The sequence below is a fragment of the Oxyura jamaicensis genome, chromosome 7 (genome assembly GCF_011077185.1).
Source record: "Oxyura jamaicensis isolate SHBP4307 breed ruddy duck chromosome 7, BPBGC_Ojam_1.0, whole genome shotgun sequence".
Taxonomy (NCBI): Eukaryota; Metazoa; Chordata; class Aves; order Anseriformes; family Anatidae; genus Oxyura; species Oxyura jamaicensis.
The window spans coordinates 11,381,415-11,403,706 of record NC_048899.1 but is presented as its reverse complement, the minus strand read 5'-3'; the positions used below and the strand labels follow the sequence as shown (position 1 = coordinate 11,403,706).

At 47.2% G+C, this 22,292-nt stretch overlaps 1 protein-coding gene and 1 long non-coding RNA gene across 2 annotated transcripts; one reads left to right on the top strand and one right to left on the bottom strand.

The window, feature by feature from the left end:
• Nucleotides 1-15,080: 15,080 nt before the first annotated feature.
• On the bottom strand, nt 15,081-16,165 carry HOXD1 (homeobox D1). Its single transcript, XM_035331902.1, has 2 exons — nt 15,576-16,165; nt 15,081-15,437 (listed from the first exon to the last, which is right to left on the bottom strand). Exons 1-2 carry the CDS (start codon nt 15,937-15,939, stop codon nt 15,193-15,195), a joined length of 609 nt encoding a protein of 202 aa, XP_035187793.1. The 5' UTR covers nt 15,940-16,165; the 3' UTR covers nt 15,081-15,192.
• A 2,284-nt stretch (nt 16,166-18,449) lies between these two features.
• On the top strand, nt 18,450-22,264 carry LOC118170017. The gene is made up of 2 exons (XR_004752428.1): nt 18,450-19,413; nt 21,324-22,264. It is a non-coding gene; the product is annotated as an uncharacterized LOC118170017 (long non-coding RNA).
• Nucleotides 22,265-22,292: the final 28 nt, after the last annotated feature.

Here is a 22,292-nt window from a genome sequence, read left to right as displayed (position 1 = left end):
GCACGCGCACCGATAAACAAGGGCAGAGAGAATTGGCATGTGGTGTAACGCCAGCACGGGGCCTGCTGCTGGAAGTACCTGCTGCGTAAAGCCGGACTCCCAAACCATCTTCATGTGATACTTGCAAAGCTACATGTGCAGCAATGAAGTTAAACTTACATACAAACCTTTCCAGATGTGGAAATCAAACAACCTTAATTCAGTCACTTGAGTTCCTGGTCTGTGGGGGACCAAAAAAGCACGCAGCTCAGATCTGTAGGGGCTCCAGGCCATAAACCACAAATGACACGTTCCCACCGATCCATACGATGGTTGCACAGCCTCTGGTTTCTGCAGCCCTGTGATAGCCACACAGAATTTCATACTTCATAAAAGGCAGGCACAAAATGGTGGAGGACATCTTTGTGTATTGTGATACACATTTTCAGTTATACAAATACCAACAAAAGAAGCTCTACGTGTCTCCGTATGACTCAACTGCCTTTTCTGAGTATCGTCATTATACATCATTGAAATAGAACTTTTCCTAAAAGTGTTTAGTTGGTAGAGGATAGAAACTTAGACATACGAACAAAGTGGTGTTTTGGGACTTACGTCTCATATCTCCTTAGTTAATCCAGTCTGAGGAAAAATCTCTTTGAATTCACATCCAATTGAAATGTTATCTGAGACAGAACTACATACTTAGCCACGGTGTAATAATTCTCTTCACTTGGAAATATAATCACAAGGGGAGTGAAAAACAACTGCAATCTGTCAAATGGTAGCAAGAAATGCTGGCCTTTATCATGATAGATGAGAATATTTATCCTAATTCTGAGTATTGTGATGGATTCTTGGGTTGACTATTAGCCACATCTCTATCCAGTAAAACAGTAGTAAAGCGTATGCTTGGGGAGCAGTGACATTTGTTGTTTAACTCATGGCAGATGCCAAATCCTTCAGTGGTATAAACATGGCTCAATTCTGAAATATCGCAGACACTTCAGATTTGTACTAGTAGAAAAATAAGTATACATGGAAGGATAATTGCAGATGCTTTGCAGCTCTTTGTGATATATTATGTGTACACAGCTTTGATTATGATCCTGTGGAGAGGAGTGAGGGCAAGGGTACACTGGACTGGTAGAACAACATCAAAGGACCTTTAAACATGCTCTGGATAAGACAAGTCCCCAGTCACAGGCACTCTACTACTGATGGAAAGTCAGGTTAGCTAGCTTGCTTCACATGACATGTAGAGGCAATATGTAAGGAGCTGAAAGGTGTGAGTTCAGGCTATTCCACATTTTTTGGATGAAAGGATCACAGTGTTTTTCATTTTTAAATTCAGTGTAGAAAGAGCTATTGGGAATGCTGTAAGCAGCCCTAAGATCTGCCAAGAAAGGCAACTCAATCCATCTTCAGTTCCTCTGGCACTCTAGCTATATGGAGCTACAACACACATGAGGATTTAATCCCAATAGTTCTCTGGAGATAACGGAAATGACTAAATACGGTTTAGAGCCTGAAAGTAGAAAAAAGGTTAACCTCTAACTGCCTGAACATGCCACACTAATTGCAAGTTAGAATTCTTCCCTGAAATGAACAGGAACAAAGATGTTAGGTATGGCAGTACATCCCTGGAGTGTGTATCAGTTGGACTGTTAATTTTTTGACCTTTAAAGCAAATGAGCAAAGAGGAGAGGCAACCTGAGCATAAAATGATCTGAATTTGACAGAAGGCTGTTCCAACGATCACAAGTGCTTTCTTTATGGATCATACCAAATATGTTCTTTTCAACGTACTGGATAAAAATGCTTCCTGAAGTGTCTTGGGGACATTAAGTTATAACTAAAGGAACTCAGTTAAGGGTATAGCTGCCTTTTCTTCATACAAGTTAAGATTCCATATGGAAGACAAACTTTGCATTTTGAGATGTACATCTTGCCTTTAAGGCACCATTAATTTCTTAGTCTTAATTGGATATAAGTCTTTCTTAGTCTTTGGATATAAAGACTATCCAAAGTTTAGAAAAATGCTGTAACATTAAATCATTAATCCAATATGCAGGTTGCAGAGAAGGTAATGGAGATGTGAGAGACTTAGTTATACTTTAAGAATTCCTCATTTTATCAAATAGACTTATTATTACTGGAAAGGACAGATAACACAATGATATGTTTCAGTCTAGGTAGGGTAAGATTTTAAGTCTTGTTTGCTGATACATACCAGAAGATATCTGTGAAACGTATACAGAACAGTATTAATATTTGTAAAGTACTTGAAATCCTCTGGCAATTAGTATTTAATTACTCAACATTGTTAGTAAAAATAAATTCCACTACACATGGGAGAGGAAGAGTGCTATTAGAGCAATAACAAAAGCAGAAGCAAATATACTGGGACAATGGACTGAAGATTGAAATCAGTGATGTGAAAGAGGACTGATTATTTTTAAATGCTGATGAAAGCCACATTTCTAGTTAAAGTTGTAAATTGAATAGCACCAAAATTACAGAAACTTAGCAGCCTTGAGAAGTTGAATGGCTTGTATTAAGAAATTACAACAGTCTAAATTAAGCTTAAATTAAGTACTATCAGTACTGAGAAGGCCAAAACCAAGATGGTGCAAAAGTTGCCTTGGTAAGGCTGAGTGTGAATGAGGTATGAGCTGGGCCAAATGCAAGTTAGCACCTAACCAGAAAGGAAGGTTTCTCTGTAGAGCTCAATTTGGTACAAACAGCTCATCTCCAGAAATGGAGATGGATGATGCAAACCAGATAAGAGAATTACAGAAAAAATCCAGCAGGTATTGACAAATACATATCAAGAAAAATACACCATCAAATCCAAGCAAGTAGCCAAAATAGGAAGAAAACTGCTGTGAATGGAGCATGCTCCATGCCTTCAAAGTGTGGCAGGGCAGAAGTGTTCAGGCTCCCTTCCCTGGGACTGGAGATCGGGGTGGTGTTTCTTGTTTCTGTATTAACTGTCCTCCTCCCTGCTCCCATTGAAAGGACCACAAATGCAGAGTATTATAGGAAATACACCAGGGAGATCTCTAGTGATGATAGGTATTAGAAATGAAGCTGATTCCATCACCACATTTACCTCTATTCAACACGCCTCTCTCCTCCCCCTTGCTCTTTGAGGAAGAGAATTGCTCCTGCTGAGCCTGGCTTCCTGCAGGGCCTGCATGCAAATTGTTTCTTCAGCTGGCCACACGATTCGCAAGCCTCTTTCTGGTAATTCTTGCTTCATACCATGGAAAGCTTCCCAGCTTTCACAGATTTTAAAGGCATAACAGCAGATTCCACGAGCTAGTCCCTCTCATTTCAATACTGAGAGAAGAATGCATTTTAAGATAGAATTTCAAGGGAAAGCAAAAGGCAGAATTAGACTATCCATGGGGCTTTTTATTCCAGAAGCTCAAATGGAGCAGCTATAGCAGAACCATTACCCCTTACTACGGGTCTCACCTTACATAGGCATGCCCAGAAGATGAAGCACAGTTTTCTCATAGCTCACCTCTCCACATGGGCTGCCTTTTCCAGGTAAATTGTTAATTGCTAGGGTTGAACTGTCCACCAGGGAAGCAGGACTAGGTCATATATATGTATATATATGCTCAATTTAAAATTGATTAAATTTGAATAAAGATTAATCTACTACCTAGAAAACCCCAAGACTGTTCTTTAATAGTTTCTTTAATATTATTTGGGCAATTTGTAACATACATATTTAATTTGTGTCGCTTTTCTGTTCCATGTTAATATTTAATAAAATGCACAGCACCGCTATCAATAGCATATACCAATAGCTGCAGTTGTAAATACCGTCTTTGCAGATGGCATTGATTTGTTAGGAATATTTTTACTTGAGGAATTGGGAGATAACAATGAAAGACTCTGGTCTTTTGCTTTAAACTGGTTAGGTTTTAACACATCCACTATTGCTGGCCATACAACTTAAAGTATAGCTGGCAGCTGCATGATGGGACATAAGATTGAGCAAATCCCCGGAGAGGGCAGGAGTCTGACTTTCTCCAGACTTGAGTTCTGCTCAGTTTCACATGTGCAGTTCCCAAGTTCATGAAACACATCGTAGGATAAGTCCAATTGAACATGGACACAATGGTATTGTGTGCCAAACACCAACAGCAAGCATTCCTCTTCAGAGCACCGTAGAGGTGGTGGTGGATACTGCAGAGCTGTTCTGTGCTGCTGAGTGACCTTTCTTCATCCCAAGACAACTGCCTCAGGCCACATGCTGCTTGACAGACCCCTTCATAGCACTTTCTCAGCACACGACTGGGGAGCTTTGCCCAAACTGCTGCTCTCCATTTCCATGGAGCAGGTTTCTAACAACTCGGGCCTTTCCAAAACACAGGAGGAGTGCTGACAGTCATAGATTCAATTAGGAATGGTTCTTTCTGAAAGAGAATTGTGCGGAAATTTCACTGGTGAGTGAAATCTCTGAAACAGACTGCTTGTGTGGTACGGCTGGTGTTTGAGAATAGGCCAAGTGGTAGTGAGGGATTCCTCTCATTTAGAGGCAGCAAACAAACCAGCACTGAAACGCCTTCTCCTTGCCTGGCCTGCTGCCAGGCTGCCCCTCTGGTGTAACTTAGGGCATCCTGGGGGCCTCTCTGAATTATGCTGCCTGTCAGTGTCTTTAAAAAGCTATTATGGCTGCTGGGAATCTCTGCAATGAAGGAAGACTCGAGCATGTCCTCCCTGCCAACAATTCCAGTGCCAGGCAGCAGCAGGAGGGTGTTTCTAGCACAACTTCATGCCAGAGGTTCTCTGTGCACTAAGCAGCCTGGCAGAGCATACGGAGAAACAGAAACAGATGGATCCAGACTAACGCGATCAAATAGATCTCACAGGGTATTCAGTATACTTTTAATGCAAGTATTTGCCTGTCAACTGTTTCACACATTCCACTGTTTTTCAGTATGAGGAATGGTGCCAAAATCACCCAAGTATGAGCCAAATTCCAAGTTTTTCAGTCACACAGTCCTGGGAGTTTACTCCAAGGGGTAAAGGAGGTATTGCTCTATGTGGGAGCCCAAATGCAAACCTGAGGCCTAACTTTGATCTCCACAGCTCCTGTGTACTTCCTTGGGAAGCTGACATGCATGTCTTGTGGTAGCATCCATGACTAAGCAGGGAATAAACTTTCACTAAATACTTTCACTTCCTGTGAAAGTTCAGGTGTCTTTTACAATAGATTTCACCCTATGAATATTAACTGCATGTTGGTGACATTATTCCCTTATTTTTGTCACCAGGCAGATATAAATTTTGGTCTAATAGTTGTGTAAATAGAATAAGGTACAACTTCTAGGTACATGCTTCTATAAAAATGCAGTAGTCAGAGTATTAACACTAACCACTTTGCACTTATGGAAGACACCACATACTTAATTGACAAATCAATTAATGCTGATGCATTTCCAACAATGCGCATGAGGACAGAAAGAGTTTTCATAGAGTTTTAAGAGGTACAAAAATAGCATTTCTGAAAGCAAACAGTGGATCTCAAACTGTGTATGAAAGCCATTAGATGAATCATTTTCTCCTCCCTTTCTCACCTCCTTTCTTGCCTTCTTTTATTCAGCGGGGTTGGATTTTCAGGGGTGCCAAGTCTATTTTAGCACATCTGTCATCCTCACAGCTGCACTGAGCAAGCATCAAAGCATTTCTGCAGAAATCCTCGCTTCACTTTTTTCCTTACTGGAGGCATCATCAGCCCCCAGGCTTCTGCACATCGCTGTCATTCACAGCAGCTGCTGAGGAGACTTTCACTGTGCTGAGAAACAGCTAGTTCTTGAAGTTAGGTCTTGATCTTCCCAGCTTTACCTGAGACTCCATTTGGGGGCTGCCCACAAGTGGTGTCAGGACACAGCAAGGGTTGGCCGGGCAGAGCCTCTACAGCAGGCCCAGCCCAGGGCAGCAGGCACTTCCATGGGGACAGCGACATCAACCCACAGATGAGGGCACAGCCAAGCATGAGCTCTGTCTAGGAAAAGAGGGACATTGTCCTTGTCTGAGCTTTATATAGGCGTCCCGGGCCTTTGGGCAGGGTGTGGTGAGGGCCCCAGGTGGGGCTTGTCGGGCCCATCAGTGTACACAGGGCCCTGGCAGGGCTTCAGCTGGACATGGAGCACATTTCTCCATGTAAGTGGTGGATTCAGAGCAATAGTTCCACATAGCTGGTGGTACATGAGACCAGGTTTGGACTCTTAAAACAAGAACTCCAATCAGAGGGGTCTGCAAGCAGGAGCTCCCAGCAGGGAGACAGCAGCTTCAGCTGGATTTTCCCTGCACATGCTCTCACATGGTCACCGCTGCTTTCCTCCACCTTCCCCGCCATGCTGACTCTGTCTTTGGCTGCCTCGGGTCAAATCTGTGATAATAGACTGCTTCCACTCTTGTCCATCTTTTATTAATCCCTAATTTATCAGACACACAAAAAATATATATATTTTTTAAGCATGGATCATGGTTGCATCACCAAAACTGCAGGAATGTCAAAGTAGCAGTCATGGCTCCAGCTGGTGCTAGCAATGGCCCTAAAGGTTCATCCTCATATTTGTATAGCTCATACTGCAGCAAAATCCTGAACCATCTTGCCAACAAAAGTCAGAATAATTGTTCACAGTTTGACCGTAGGCACTTGTTAGGCAAGTCTTCTCAAACTCTAAAGATGTTATCTTGAAAATTAAAGAACTGCAATTGAGCTCAGTTTCTGGACAAGTGTGGTAGATTCTGAGGAGGTTTATTAATTCATCAACGCTCCTTGTGAGAGGATCTGAGTCCTTCTCTGGAGGCTAGCATAGAAAGAATCAACTTTCTTATTTTTCCTGTAGAAATGATCACAACTGCCTCCCCTGCATGGAGGGAAGAGGCAGCTGTAATGAATTATTTATCCGTAGCACACTGTAAGAGGGATGTACTGTGATTAATTGTAGAGCAAGGCAGGAAATGGTTTCCTTCTCCCAAAAGATTTTTGAGATTAGAAATGTGTCACTGTTTCACACTGGGATAAAACCAAAACCCCTTCAAAAGATCTTAGGAATAGAAGAGAGAAAGCAAGACCCACCTACAAAAAAAAAAAAAAAAAAAAAAAAAAAAAAAAAAAAAAACAACTTGTCAGTCCTATGTATACAACTCTCTTGCAAAACAGAACTCCAACAGAAATGTATAACATCTGAGAAGAGAGTTTTCTGTGAAATTCCACGAGTCCTAACCGTCCCACTCTACCCGCATAACCCTGGGGAGTGCTCTAGTGAGGAGGTTTTGTGGCTTAGGGCTCTGCACAGACCAACACACTGGAGCAGGGACACAAACATCTCTATCTCATGTGAGCACTCTAACTGCTGAGTCAGGACAGGACGCAGCTCACGGCTTCTCATGCAGGAGGCACTCACTGTATGACTCACTGCAGCAGAAGAGTAGTGACTGGCTTGGCCCAATTACTCTGTCCTCAGAGAGCAATCTGTTGTTTGTACGGACCTTTCTTTTTTTACAGAAAAATGCTACAGAGCTGCGTCATATTTTATAAATCTGTTTGCCTCCAGATGTGAAATCTCCTTTTTTAAAAGGCATACAGGGAAGTGAATTTTTATTTTTCTGAATCATTCCCCCTGTATGCCTCATAAATAAGAAGCTTTTCTCTAGATTTTTTTTTTCAACACTTCCAGTTTAGACATGTAGCCTGGCCATACAGGAGTGTCCTGGTGTATTTCTGAGGGAGGCTGAAAATTGATTCATTACATATGATGTAACAGAAACTTCAGAAGTTGAATCTACTCCACTTACAGTCACTGTCTTTTTCCATAAAGGGAATAAGAAAAGCTTTGCCTTACCTTCATTATAGCTGTAGAAGTTCTTACTTGACATTGTTTCTCCCCAGGGTACAACAGTGGTAAAGAAAAAAATGATGATGACTGAAATGACTTGAATGTATACAGATTAAAAACATATGGTCTTCTAATAGTGGGTATGAGCTGGTGAGGCTGGATACCTCCAGAGATCAGATAGATTCTTTTTCTGGCACCAGTAGAAGGATGTGAAAAAAGCACCAGGCATCTCCTTTGGTCTTTTTTGAGACAAGCAGAGAAATAAAACGTGTATGCTGTGTGAGCAAACATTGCTCACTTCGCAGTGCAGCCGTGATTTGAGAATGTTTTGCAAAGAATATGCACTTTGAAGCTTTTTTAACACTGGGACGTGAAAATGGAATGTCTCATTCAGAAGTGTTTTGAGCCACATGTGCCAGATACAGTTTCCACAAATGAGCAAAAAGCAGAGGCTTGCTAAACTCCAGTCCAGCTACCAGCCACATGTAAGTGTGACATCCCCAATTCATTATCTCCTCTTAATTCCCCAAAGGCTGGCAAAAGTTACAATGCTAATGTTGTTAGAATCTGAAGTCTTCTTAGTCAGATGCTCAGAATTAAATTTGTTTAGTAAAATGAATACCTGGGCTTGCCAATATATCTCAGCTGTGGTGCAGGAGACTTACACTGATGGGTCAGATGGTCAGTCAGCCTGCACTATCAGCATAGCTGTAGTCTGGAAACAGCATCAGAATGCGTGAGTGATGATCTCTCTGCAGCATGGGGTGTCAATTACAATGCTGACCATGCAGTCTTCCTCTAGGAGGCTCAACTATGAAGTTTTCATCATCATGATATTATGTGCAGAGGAACAGAATGACATTTCAGACATTTCTTCCTTCCTCCGGCAGTGCTATCAAGATGCACAATCACTATGTCACCCCAGAGCTTCCACTCCTGTCTCAAGCTCCCTGAGCCCATCTCCAAGTGGAGCCTCATGATATTCAAAAATCAGAGCATGGTGGAAGGTCAGAACACTTTCACAGTTTCTCCTACAAGGACCCCGTTACTATCATTTGGGTAGTGGTATTCACTTTGGGCTTGTCCAGGCTGCAGAACAAATGCCATAGCCCTGTGCATCAATTTTCCCACAGTAAAAGAAAAAAAAGGTCTTTAAAACTGTGTATATATATATATATTTTTTTTTTTTTATACAATAATATGATTCGTTTAGTGCAGTACTCCTCCCCCCCCCTCCCCCCCAGCGTGGTGCATCACCATCTGCGTTTTTCTATGAGCTAGCAAATGCCCTGTAGTCATTCTGAAGTAGAAATTTGCTTTCAGAGACAATGAAGAAAAAAGTCTTCCAGAGCTCTGATCACTGGCTTGACCATAGGGCCTCTTCCCTGAAAGACAGTTCAGGTTATGTGGAGGGGGGGACCGCCTCCCTACAGGGCTGGTGCAACATCTTAAAAACACAGCACATGTTGATGCAGCCCCAAGTACGCAGTCTCAGGTTATCATGGCTGTTGACGCAGGCAGTTTCACCTCTGGGTTCATTTATGCTTCTCTCTTCTCCACTTCTTATATGACGGGATTTAGGAAATGAATTGCAGGCTGGTGGTGACTGCAGATGTGGGTGTCCCAGCCTGGATGTGACCACTGCTGACAAAATCCAGACATACCATCACCTTTTTATTAAATCCAACAGACTTTATATTTAGGAAAAAACTTCAGAAGAACAGGGCAGAGCTGTGCTCTTCCAGTTTGCCTTTGAAAGCACGACCATCTGCCTCTGGGGTAGGTGAGATCACAGATGACGCAGCAGCACTGTGGATGATACTGACAACATACAGACAGGGTATTTTTGTTTTTGTTTTCACATTTATGATTAGCCCCAGAGTTGTGATGGTCTTTTTCTCATGTCGCTCTTGCTATAACAATTCACACCTGTGAAGTCTCAAATCATATTACCAAATCAATTTGATTTGGTACTATTTCTGAAAAGCAACCAGAAGCACCAGGTGGTCCATTTCTTGAGTGAGACGTGACATTAAGGGTGTTCAACAGTACTGTACCTTTCTTTGTTTGAACTGTCTGCCTGGTCACATTAAAGTGAAAGTTGCAGTGCTGGTTACAGTTATAAAATTTTACAAAATCTTGGACTTACTGTAGAACATCACCATGTTGTGTGCACATGTTTTGGGGTCTAGTTTCTCCAGCATGAGGAAATAGGTGTGATAACCCATTGACATCACTTACCACACATTTACTCAGATGAATTATTAAAGAGATAGATAGATGGGGTTTATTGACAGGCTTTTAACACAGTTGGATAATTGTCTTTGGATTTGATGTGCTCAGGTGTTGGAGAAAATGTCTCCATACATAAATGGTATAATTTATAAATCCATAAATGTGTGGGTTTTAAAAATAGTTATTCCAGTATCTATGCTTAACATACGGATTTGATACTAGCGAGTGCCAGGAATAAAAGCTGTGTCCATTATCTGAACAGTAACTGGGCAAAATCTGATCTTCAGTAGCCATTAAAAAATTTAGTGAGATTTTTATCTATTTTCAAGTACCACTCTAAACTTTATTGTCTTTAATCTAGTTTACTTGTTAAAGGAACATAAAAAGGGACATTAGGAATGCAGATTTAGTGTCTCACAACAGTCAAGATGAAGAGTAATGGCTGGGAAGCCTTAGCTCTCAGGTTCTACTCCTATACTAATGTCACAAAAATCATATTACTGGGACACAGACATCCTTCATAGGCTGTAGAGGCAAAATGAATGGCTCCTTTTGCTGAGCAGAAGCAGCTCTCCTGATCCACTGAATTCTCACCCAGCTGTAATTTTATGCACAGCCAGAGCAGCACCGATCAATCCATTGCAAAGGCCTTTGCTCTCTGCAGAGCTGGGCAGAGGTGCAGGCACCCCAGTGCGGTGTATCCCCATTTTCTGATGGGTTGGGGGTCTCAGTGTAAGGCCATGGACCAGAGAACGTGAGTACAATCATCTTAGTATTTTCATAAGGCATGGTATGCCATCCTGGCTAAAAATGCCCTGGTCTCCAGAAAAAAAAAAATATATATATATATATAAATATATATATACATAAAAAATATATATATAAAATATATATATATATATATATATTGTTTGCAACATTATGCTCTCTAGTGAAGGGTAATTAAAAGACTTGTTTTCCAGGTGGTGGGAAGTCTGATAGATTGATATATATTATATTAGTTCATGTATTTGTTTACTTACACAGTTGTTTTTCAATCTGTTTATCACCAGGGGCTGTTGTCATTTGCAAAAATGAGAACACAAGAAAAAAAATGTTTATGGTAAGCTCTTTTGTGGGCCTGTGGCCTAATTTTTTCAGTGCAGAGGAAATCTTGTCCAGTTCACAAATAGTTCTAAGGGCTGTATCTCCATCCGAGATTTTAGCACTCTACACAGGTGTAAATATAAGTCACAGAAGATTCAAATTTTGCCCAGCTGAGGGTTACTTTGCTCATCTGGCTCAAGAACAGCAACTAATTCTTGATAAAAATAAAATACAATGGAACACTGGCTCTGGGAAGGATATTTTCCTATGTATTGCCCAGAATTGGTATGGGGCCCCTTTATAGAGGAATGTTGGGGGGTGGTTTTGACTAACAGATGTCATTATGATTAGAGAACACAATGGTTACTGACTTGGTTCACCTCTTCCTTTCAGGGGGATTCCTTTTCCAGGCCAAAGGCTCCTAGAGGACATGAGTGTTCAGTGACATTAGGAAAAGCAGTAAATAACGATGCCTGAGTTTGAGCGAGTCACATATAGAAGTATGTAGCCATATATCACCAAGAGAATGAGATTCCCCTAAACTTCAGTCACCTATTAATGCTAAACTGGTAACAATCACATCTTACTTGAGGTTACTCTCCATACCTCTGTCTCCTTGGTCATCGGGGATTTGCAACCGTTCTCAGGATTTACCAGAATTTAGGCTAATGGAGCAGTACAGGACATATCATAAGTATGATTTATTAGCTGTTAGAGACAAATGGCTGAAACTACAAGGAGGTCTTTCCATTTTGTAACTTTGCCTGCAAAGATTTTTCTTAAAAGAGGTAATAGTCTGGTTTACTCAGTTAATAATCTGTACTGTTTTTTTGTGTAAGCCACTGTTCCAGGTTTTACCAACAGAGGAAATGGCACACTTTTAAAAGGAGATTAAAATGTGGTGATTGGGTAGCATATTTTTTGTTTGTTTGTTTTCTGGCTTACTGTTGTGTTCTTTGATGCTCAAAATAAGCTTGTATATGCAGCTGATACCATAAACCAGAGCAGTTGGTCTGACCCTCAGCAAAGTGTTCCCTGTGCTGTGCTGGCACGTGACCACATACTTTTTCGATTCTGTGTGGGCAGCCAGATACCAAAGCCAGCCTGGCTTCTTGCCTGAGCTCAGCTTTCAAAGATGTGTGATGTTCTGTTATCACTGACCCAGCCAAAGGATATCAAATCTATACATTCACATATACTGCCTATGAACAGTAACTTAACAACTTTGTTATTTTCTTTCTCCTTGGAAGCCTTCCAAATCATTTTTTTTTGTTCTGTTTCAAGCAAAATAGGAACACACAAACAAAATTATATTGTTCATATCCCCTTGGTAGCCTGTGGCCCTTTGAGCAATAGTCAGTAGGCAAAAATTAATATAAGACTGAAATAGAATGGTCTTTTTGTGGTTTCTAATGATGTTTGGGGGAAAATAAGGCCAGCAAATAATATGGTCATAGTTTGTGATAAACTATATGGTGGTGGGTATTTACTGAGGCAAGTCTGGAGGATTTTGTTCTGACTCTGGTGAGAATTACAGCCCATGCTCTTACCTCTATCTGCATAACCTAAAACCTGTTTCCAACTGTTAGGCATCAAACTGAACATGTGTGAGACACAACTCTTGGGATATTAAATGAGTGAATCTTAGACCTTATCTATCATTTATTTGTCTCATGTGTGCACCCATGTATATCGGAGGCATTTTCATTTAATTATTCAGGAATTGGCACATGACTTGCATTATCTCCTTCCTCTGGGTATCTTGCTGACAGAACAGTGCAAAGGAGTAATATCTTACACAGTAAAAACTGGTTGTGAGGAAGAGAGATGCCATTAAACTGTCCCTGTTGTGTGAGCAGAAATTACACTTAATACTAAGTACCAGTTTTTTAAACAGAATATGTTTGTGTTCATACCAGCAAATTTACTCAGACAGCCATAAAAGAGTTGTAAGGTTTCATCTTAATTTGCAAGTAAGTCTCTATATATTCAGGCTGTGTCATTTCGACTGATACAGAACTGTGCACTGCTACAAGGGTGGCACGTGTATTTCTTTAGTCGGGAAAATATATGGCCTGAAAATATTATTTGTAAAAGGCTTAGTGTGGTCTAATGGCCTGCTCCAGAACCACTGAAATCAATGAGAATCTTTCTTTCCAGTTTGGTAGTGCAGGAGCATGCCACCAGTGTGGAAAACTTTCCTCCGGCCTGAAGTTGACTAGCACAAATGTCAAAACCATTAAGAAAATAAAAGGCTGACAAACCAGCAACCCCATGGGCATGTGACGAATTTGGAGGTAATTGAAAACACAGCTGTTTTCTGAAATTTGCATGTGAACCATGCGCTCTGAGAAGATAGCTTATAAGCATATAAGCTTATTCTGGCTGCATGTATATGAGTATTTTTTGTTTAGAAACAGAATACTAGCAGTAGACTTGGTGTAAAATGTACCTTAAAAGCAGCTGAAAATAGTTGGCTTGGAGTTGACTTGCTCTTAATGATCAAATTGGAAAAAGAAAAAGAAAAAAGTGATTGACATGAATTTCCATGAATTTTACTACATCTTGCTCTGTTCTGCTTTGAGTAGTTTCTTATCAAAAAAAAAAAAAAAAAAAAAAAAGCTGGCAGAAATATTAGTTCCTATTTTTAATGAATGATCATCCTGCCGTATAAAAGGTTGTTTGGTGTCACTGCTGCAATAGGGAACTGCACACCATTTCTTTCGGTTGCTGCGGGTTTCATACGAGCAGCTCTGCCTTGGGAATTTTTCCGTGGTAACCTGTGAAGTGCATCAGCTACTTGGAGGGAGCTGTGACCCTGTGTACAAAACAAAAAAGTCCCTGCGTGCATGCACAGCCGCCAGCCGCCAGCTTTATTGTACTCTCCAAGTACAGTGGGGACACGGTGTGTAAGCACAACACGAGGCCCCGCAGCTGTGGGAGGCTGGGGCTAGGTCCCGTATGGGGACCCCGCGCTCTGGATCCCTCTCCCCACGACTTGTTCTTCACCCCAAAGTCCCACAGCCAGATGAAGTCCAAAGCAGAGGGAGAGTCGTCCAAAATTGTTTTGTCCCATGTAATCCAGAGGCATCCCTCTGTGCGCCGCCACGATGCTCGCCCAGCCGCCGGCTAGCTGCTGAAGAAGGGTCCGGGTTCAGGTGCTCTGTCCTCTTGGATACTGCTGCTTTACCTCTGGGAAAGGTGAAATCCGGGGAAGCGAGGATCCCTGGTGAATTTTGCACTTCTGTGGAGCAACCAGTGGCTGTCACTTTCTAAACCGCTAGTCCGCGAAAAAGACGTAGGAATCCCCGGGCTCCTTCTGCGCTTTAATCCCTTTTGCAGACGGATTTAACGCGGTGCAGTTCTTCACCCGTACGCGACAACCGAGCCCGGGGGAGGCGGACGGCCGGGAGCCGGGCCCGGGGCGCTGTAGGAGACCCTGCGCCCTCCCGTCCCCTCCCGTCCCGTCCCGACCCTGCCCGCCCACCCCAGAGGGGAAGCCGCAGGAGGGCACCGGCTGGGCCCTGCCACCGTGGCCCCGGAGAAGGAGGTAAGGGCACTTGTCCTAAGGGGGCTCCGCGCCACGCTTGGTACCGGCGAGCATCCGTCCCGTCGCCGTGAGGGGAAGCCCTCCCCGCTCTGCCCTGCCCCGTCGGGGCTCCCCCGGCTCCTGCAGGAGCCCTGCCCGAAGCCGTGCGCGCCCACCCGCCGTGCCGCCGCCCCGCGCAGCTCCCTTGCCACGAGATAAAAGCAGGAGAGGGCGGCAGCTCGGGGGCCCCGGTGCTCCCCGCCGCTCCCCGACGGCCGCCGGCTGGGCCCGGCTGGGGGCTCAGGTCCTGCCCGCCCCCGGCCCGGCCGCGGCGGCCCCGCGCGGTGGCTCCCGGCCGCCTTTCTCGTCGCCTCGCTCCAAGACGGAGCCGAGCAGCGGCGCTTGGGGCCGGCAGCAACTTTCCCTGCTGATGCTCCGCGATAACGCCGCAGGTAAGCGGCAGCGAAAGCGGGGCCGGCGTCCTGGCGGGGCTCAGGGGGGGCTCCCCGGGGCTGCCCGGGGGGCTGCCAGCGCCTCCCGCTCCCGCTTCTTCTGCTTCATGCGGCGGTTCTGGAACCAGACCTTCACCTGGGCGTCGCGGAGGCGTAGCGAGCGGGCCACCTCGAGGCGGCGGGCCCGCGACAGGTAGCGGCTGAAGTGAAACTCCTTCTCCAGCTCCGTGAGCTGCCGGGTGCTGAAGCTGGTGCGCAGGGGGCAGGCGGGAGGCGCCGCGCCGCCTGCAACGCCGAAAAACACCGCGCTTCAGAGGGGCAGGGAAGGGAGCGGGGCTGGGGGGGCGAGGGTCGGGGCAGGAGAGGGGCAGAGGGGAGCAGGGATGGGAGCGGTGCCCTCCCGCGCCCCGTGGCCCCACTCACTTCTCCCGAGCGGGCTCCGCTTCACTCGCATCCACTCGAAGGTGCGGGGCGCCGCCGGGGCCGCCCCGGGGGCCGGGGAGCCGGGACGGGGCCGGGGGCGGCCGAGCTCCGGAGGAGTCGGGCGGCGGATCCCGGGGTCGTCGGGTCGCTGCGGGTCCCCGAAGCCCTCGCCCGGTGCTCCAGCTCCGCAGGGCCGCTCGTAGCCGGGGCACGGGACCGCCGCGCACCCCGCGCAGGCGGGCGGCGGGGGGGGCGCGGAGTCGGGCGCGATGCCCGGCGGGGGGAAGGAGCCGGGCCCCCGCCGCGGGCAGGGGGGTGTCGGGGCCCCGCGGCACAGCCCGAGGGGAAAGTACCCCAGGTCCATGCCTGCGCGGGCAGCGCCGCTCCAGCACCTGCCCCGCGCCCCGCCGGGGCAATATTGCCCTGATATAGGGCCGGAGCGGGCGGCACGTCCCGCCCCGCGGCCAATGAGAGCCCGTTGGGGGCAGCCCGCACCGGGGGTCCCGGGCACCCTCGGCTCCCCTGCCCGCTGCCGGCCGCCCGCTTCCGACACGGGGCTCGGGCGGGCAGCTCGGCCAGACCCGACCCTGCGGGCCGAGGGGCAGCGACAGGGGGTGATTGGGGGGGGGGGGGGGGGGGGCCCCCCCAGACAGCGCCGGGAACCTGCGGGCAGCGCCCCTGGCCCCAGCCCTGCAGGGACCCCCCGGGACCCGCCGGATCGCCGGAGCCGCCGCTCACTGCGGAACCGGGATTTGGAGGGGAGCCGGCGCCTTCTTGCCGCCCAGGCTTCTGTCCTTGTCCCTGTCCCTGTCCCAGGATGGGGCTGTCCCGGGACGTCGGGCCCGCGGGCACCCCCGCGCTGTCCGCACCCGGGGGGTGCTGCACCTCCCGGCACTTAATGGTCTCGCTCCATCAGATAAGTGCTCTGCAGGCTCTCAACAGTGAATCCCCCGGCTCACCACGCTAATGGGCTTTCATTTTTCCCTTGGCGATTCGACATTCTTCACTGAGTGTTCGCAGCTGGCACAGAAAGCGAAAGGAGCGCAGCAGGCACAGGAGTGCAGCGAGTTGCACTGCCCTGCCAAACCCTCCAACACTTTCTCTTACTCTTCTCCCTGAACGGCAGGGAACAGGAAGAAACACGGAGGATGTGAACCCTGAACTCCAAAAGTGATCATCTTTCCCTATATGACTGCAAGGGAGGCTTGACAATCCAGTATGAGCTACCTGAAACCTCGATGTGGATGGATACTGGTGGGTTTCATCCAGCTCCTAAAACTGACAGTCATGTGTCAGTGCAGTAAAGGCAAGTGGCAGAGCACACTTGGGCTTGGGTGACATACCTGGGTAGGAAAGGAACACGAAGAAGGGCTGCACTACTCAGCTTAGAATTAAACATTGAGTTAATTTCACCTCCTAAGTTTTAAGGGGAAGCTGTGGGCTCACTTGGGAAATGCAAGGGTTGCACCTTGCCACCAAAATATTTTATTCCCAAACAAAGACCTGAAACTAAAATGTTTTCATCCATCATCCAACGCCTTCTATTCAACAGTCCAAAGTGTCTGATGAGCTCTTAGCCAAAGCACTGCTCATTGTGGCCTGGAAGAGGCAGACAAATTTTGAGAGGACCAGAGATGGTGCCAGCTACCCAAGGATAACCAGGATGGCCCAGAGAAATGAAAACCCCACTGGGCCCTTTGCAGATTTCAGAGGACTGGGCTGGTGACAGGGAAGGGAGAGCATGAGGAGATGCAGTCAGGGCATTTTGCTGACAGCTTCAGCTCTCAACCCTGGGGATTTGGCCCTGCAGCACAGCCCCAGCAGCCCCACTGCCAAGCCCCATGGGTGGCACAGCTGCAGGGCAGCCACGCTCTTCTCCCCCGCAGAGGTCCTGGGGGACCTGTCCCTGGGGCCAGCCAGCACCAACTGGCAAGGACGTGGGAGCACTTCCCTGCATGTGGGCTCTGAACAGCAGCAGGGCCTTCTAACAGCCCTGCTTTGTCTCCAGCACACCCAGCTCATCTTTAAGGGCACAGGCTGGCTGTACAGATTGCTGCCTTCGCTTATTCCAGGCTCAGTCCACAAACAGTCATGGCTGTAAGCCCAGAGCCCTGCCATTAGGTGCTCCTGATGAAGCCTTGCTCATGGTTAGGGGCTGTGCTACCCTGAGGCACTATTAACAGGATTATCACCTATACTGCCATTTGCACAGGACACAGGTATAGCATAGAACAGTTTAAATCAAATACACCTGGTCAGGAAAATTATGCTTCAAGGGAGGGTTTAAATTCTGGTGATGCAAGCTTGCTCAGCACACCCATGGCAAGAAGAGAGGTTTGGAACATGTCATTTTCTGACAGAACAGAAGCCTGCAAACACCAGACTTTCTCTTTAGCAAGGAAAGGATGTCCACTAGGAAAGCATCTGCCCTCCTCAGTCCCCCCTGCTGTAAAACTCCCGCCCGCAGTGAGGAAGACAGCATGGGCTCCGGAGGAGGGCTGCTGCCTTGCTCAGCTCCTCTGTTTATAGAACACCACTGCTTTAATTACACCTAAAGCTGTGTCTTAAATGCTAAAACAAGAGCATACGATCTTTCCATTCACCCAGCTGGATCCTGTTACCGAGTTTCTCATTCGTTACCTGTTTGTTTTTGCAGGAGTGTTCAAGGATGTGTAAAGCAGAAACCATTCACTACACACAGGCCAAGTGTCTCCTGTTGCTGCTCTGCCTTTTGAGGAGGGGGTTGCAATTCTCTACGTTCCCGGATTTCACAGTGTTCAGCGGTAAATAGCTAAGTCTCAATGATATGAAGTTGAGTGACTGCAGCTGTTTTTTGGTGGTGTTTTTTTTTTTTTTTTTTTTTTTTTTAGTCTTTGCATGTCCAAAGAGGAGGAAGAAAACTGGATTAAAAAGAAGAGTGGGAGAAACATGATGGCCATCAAAGGGAATTTGTGGTTGGCTGGGAGCTTTAGGGATGTCTCAGCAGTGGAGTGATGATGTGAGCCAGGGGAGCCGGTGGAGCAGAAACCTCTGCGAGAACAATGGACCCAACCAGCCCCTGTGCCACCACATGCACCGAAGAAGGTGGCAGCCCTCAGCCAGAGGCACCACCTCAAGATTGCGTGATGGAAACAGCCTGGGGCACAATATTGCCACAGTTATCACCACAATAACACACAAGAGATTTGAGAGATCCCTCTGCTGGCCCCTCTGCTGCCAGAACCCTACCAGCCGTGATAGCTGGTTCCTGGAGGCAGTATCCAGGGATAAGCGGGGCTGTGTGCCCATCCAGGCACTTGGAATACATTCAGTGGCCCTGTTACACTGGCAAGTCTTCAAAGGGCCCCGGGAGGAAGGCTATTAGGGAAGAAGAATCCCTGGGAAGTTTATTTTGTAGAGTGTGGCTAAAAGCAGGGGTGTACAGAGACCCCAGGGCACAGAAGGGAAATTGCCCTGCCGCTTCGACACAGCTCCAGGCACAGCTCCAGCACACGCACAGCCCTTCCAGGCAGGCAGGCACCTCTTCCTGAGGAAGGTGCATTTTCCTCTTCCCTTGATATTTGTGTGCCACAAGCTCCCCTTTCCTGCTTGACCCCTAGGGCAGCCTCAGCAAGGCTGGTACAGGAGACCTGTGCTCTTCTACTACATGGGATTAACTACAAGGATCTTCTGCACAAACATGGAAGAGGAAGATCTCACCCTCCTTCCTCCAGGATTCCCCTAGAAGAGGGATTTCCCCATGGGCCCCTGTGCCACGTAAATCCCTGTTTCCTATCCCATGGCTGTGAATTTGGTAGGAAGGAGAAATTACAGGTATTGATCATCCAGAGACATTGAGGTAAGCCCACTATTGTGTGCAAAACAGAGGTGTCAAAGGGTCTGCAGCCAAGCCTGCTGCTCTGCCCAGCCCTTCTTGCCCCAAGATATCCTAAAAGCTGGCCCAGGAACACAGATACAGCTTTCACACCTTACTCTGGTGTGGTTATCTACTCTCTCCCAAAGCTTCGGCTCCTGTAAGGAGAACTGCACATCAGAAAAAAAAAAATATATATATATATATATATATAAGTGCTGAAATTGTACATTCAAGAGTATTTATTTTTCCCCAGAAGCCCCCCATCATGCCCCTTCACCACAGATCCTGTGCTGACTTCCTTCAGCTTTGTGCTCACGGCCATTGCAGCTGAGCCTCTCTGGGCTCGTCCCAGAACAACTCAGGGAGCTTCTGGGGCCCTGGGCATCAGTGGAGGCATGGGCATGCGGCACAGACACCTCACTGCCTGCAGGCTCTCTTTTGGCATTTTTGTGACCAAAGGGGCTCAGTCACACTCCCGCCGGCTGGAAGCTGCATTATGCCAGGGCTCTCCAGCTCTGCGACCAGGCTGTGCCTCTGCTGGCCGGGCTTTTGGTCGGGTCCCAGCTGGCTCAGGCCCGAGCTGAAGGAGGAGGAATTGCTGCTGGATGAAAAGTGTGCAGGGTGTGATTGATGAGCCCTGAACAGAGCCGCCCTGCTCCCTCCCCCACCAGTCATGCTCGCCACGAGGCCCACAGCATGCCCACCACCCAGCCTCACCTGGCACTGGGGACTGCTGCCCACCTGCTGGTCTGACGCTTGGCCCCCCAAAAGCAGCTGGGCCCATCGCACATCTTTTAGAAATGGAGCCCCAGCCAGCCAGCCCAGCCACTGGCTGCCCCAGCAGCTCCGGCCCCTTTGTGCTGCCCGTCTGCCTCATGGCTTTTGTTCCCTGTGGGGCTGTGGCAGCGTGTGGCCCCGTGGGGTTGCTGCCATGTCTGTCCTGCCAGGTGCATGCTGCACACTGGCATGGAGCTGGATGGATGGCAGCACGACCACAACTCCTTCCCTCCTGCCCCTGCCAGCAACTGCCACCCAGGCACCCCATCGGCGGCAGCCCAGCAGCTCCATCTCTTTTTTCCCCAGTGGAGCCCCTTCTGTGCCCAGGCCTTCCTGCAGGCTGGTTCACCGGGCTGGCATGGGGCTGGCGGCATGCAGAGCCCCCCGAGGTGCATCCTGCCTTCAATCCGCTCTTGGCAATGGAGCCTCAGTGACCCTGCTGGTCCCCAGCAAAGTCGGGGGGTCTCCCTGGTGGTGCCAACGGGCTCCCTCCTTCAGGCATGGTCCCGTGGTGCCAGCCACTTGGGGGGACCAGGGCTGGGAGCCCACAGCACACTTGTTAATAAAAGAGGGCACATTCGGCTTTGCTTTTCCAGCCCCACACAACTGGTGTCAGCCCCACTCAAGAGGAGGTTACTGCATGGACCAGATCATCAAATGAAGACCCAAAGCCCATTGATGTGATCAGGGGCATGGCATCACCAAAGCCTGGTGCCCCCCGATGCCCCTCAGTCAGAGCAGCTCTGCACCCCTGCCACTGGGTGTAAAGAAGATGGAGAGAGTGGGGAAGGAAGGGGAAGGGGTGCTGTCGTTCCTATTTGCAAAGAAAGGTAAGACTGGGATGAGGCCCAGGGCTGGTCTTGGCCCACGAGTTGTGTTTTAAATGGGTGGCTGGAGCTCAGCACATCAGACACTGTTGCAAAGGAGCTGGAGCTGAGCTCCTCTTGAGTGTGGAGGGAAAGGGGCTCGTTTATAATTTATGAGTTTTAAATAATGGGCCAAGAAAAAGTCTGGCTTGTGCCAAAGTGTCTTTCTCCTCTAGATTGCTGATGCTTGTACAAACATTGTAAAAATGCCAGCGATCTCACTAAAGTAACATTACTTCTAATAATTAGGTTATCATCGCGGACTTCTATCGCTTTACAAACGAGACGCCTATGCCAGAGTCACGGAGAAGAAAGTGAATTTATTTACAACAAGATTCCCCCTTGCACACGCTCCTCCTCCTCCCCCGCTGGAGACCAAGTCTGCAAACCCCGGCTCGCTGCCGCACAGGAACAAGAGAGGCCAGCACGCCTCGGCGGCACCATGCTGGCGCTCAGGCGGCGTCTCTGGAAACCCCGTCTTCCTCCGGTCTGGGGAAGGGCTATCTGTACACGGCCTTTTCTCTCTTAACAGATTTTATGAAGGACTAATAGTGTAAGTCAGAGCAGACACTGTTTGAAGAACAGCCTACAGAGCACGAAGGTGGGAAACACTTGGGAAAAGCACATTGGGTTACACCAGGGACGGCCCCGCAGAGATGGTGCCGTCTTGCCATTTTGCAGCTGGAAGCAGATGATGAGAGACACGTCGTGTTTTTAAGAACACACAAAAAAATATACATGGACAATTCCAGTCGTGGGTACATCAATTACAGAAGGCTTGGAGATACAAACATATATATATACTTATGGAATATCATAGAAGTATAATTCACGAGTAGTGTCTAGCCTTACTTTTCACATCATTTGTATATTTTGATCGCTCCAGGATGGAGCTTCTAAGAAATAATTGTGTGAGGACTTCCACAGAGAACAATTTTAGGGCTCAAAATGGTTAAAATGTCTCCAACCAAAGTAGTTTATTCTGTTCTCTTTTGTTTACACATCTACAACACATATATCCAAATTTGCTTGGGTAAAAATGAAATTTAATAAAAGATACACTTTTTCAGCATAGTACAACATCATTAAAATTGCACAGAGGGGAAAATAAAACTCTAAGTGATATTTTGAATTATTACTGTCCAGCCAAACACAAATATCTGAAGACAGAGAAGAAAGAAAGAAAGAAAGAAAGAAAGAAAGAAAGAAAGAAAGAAA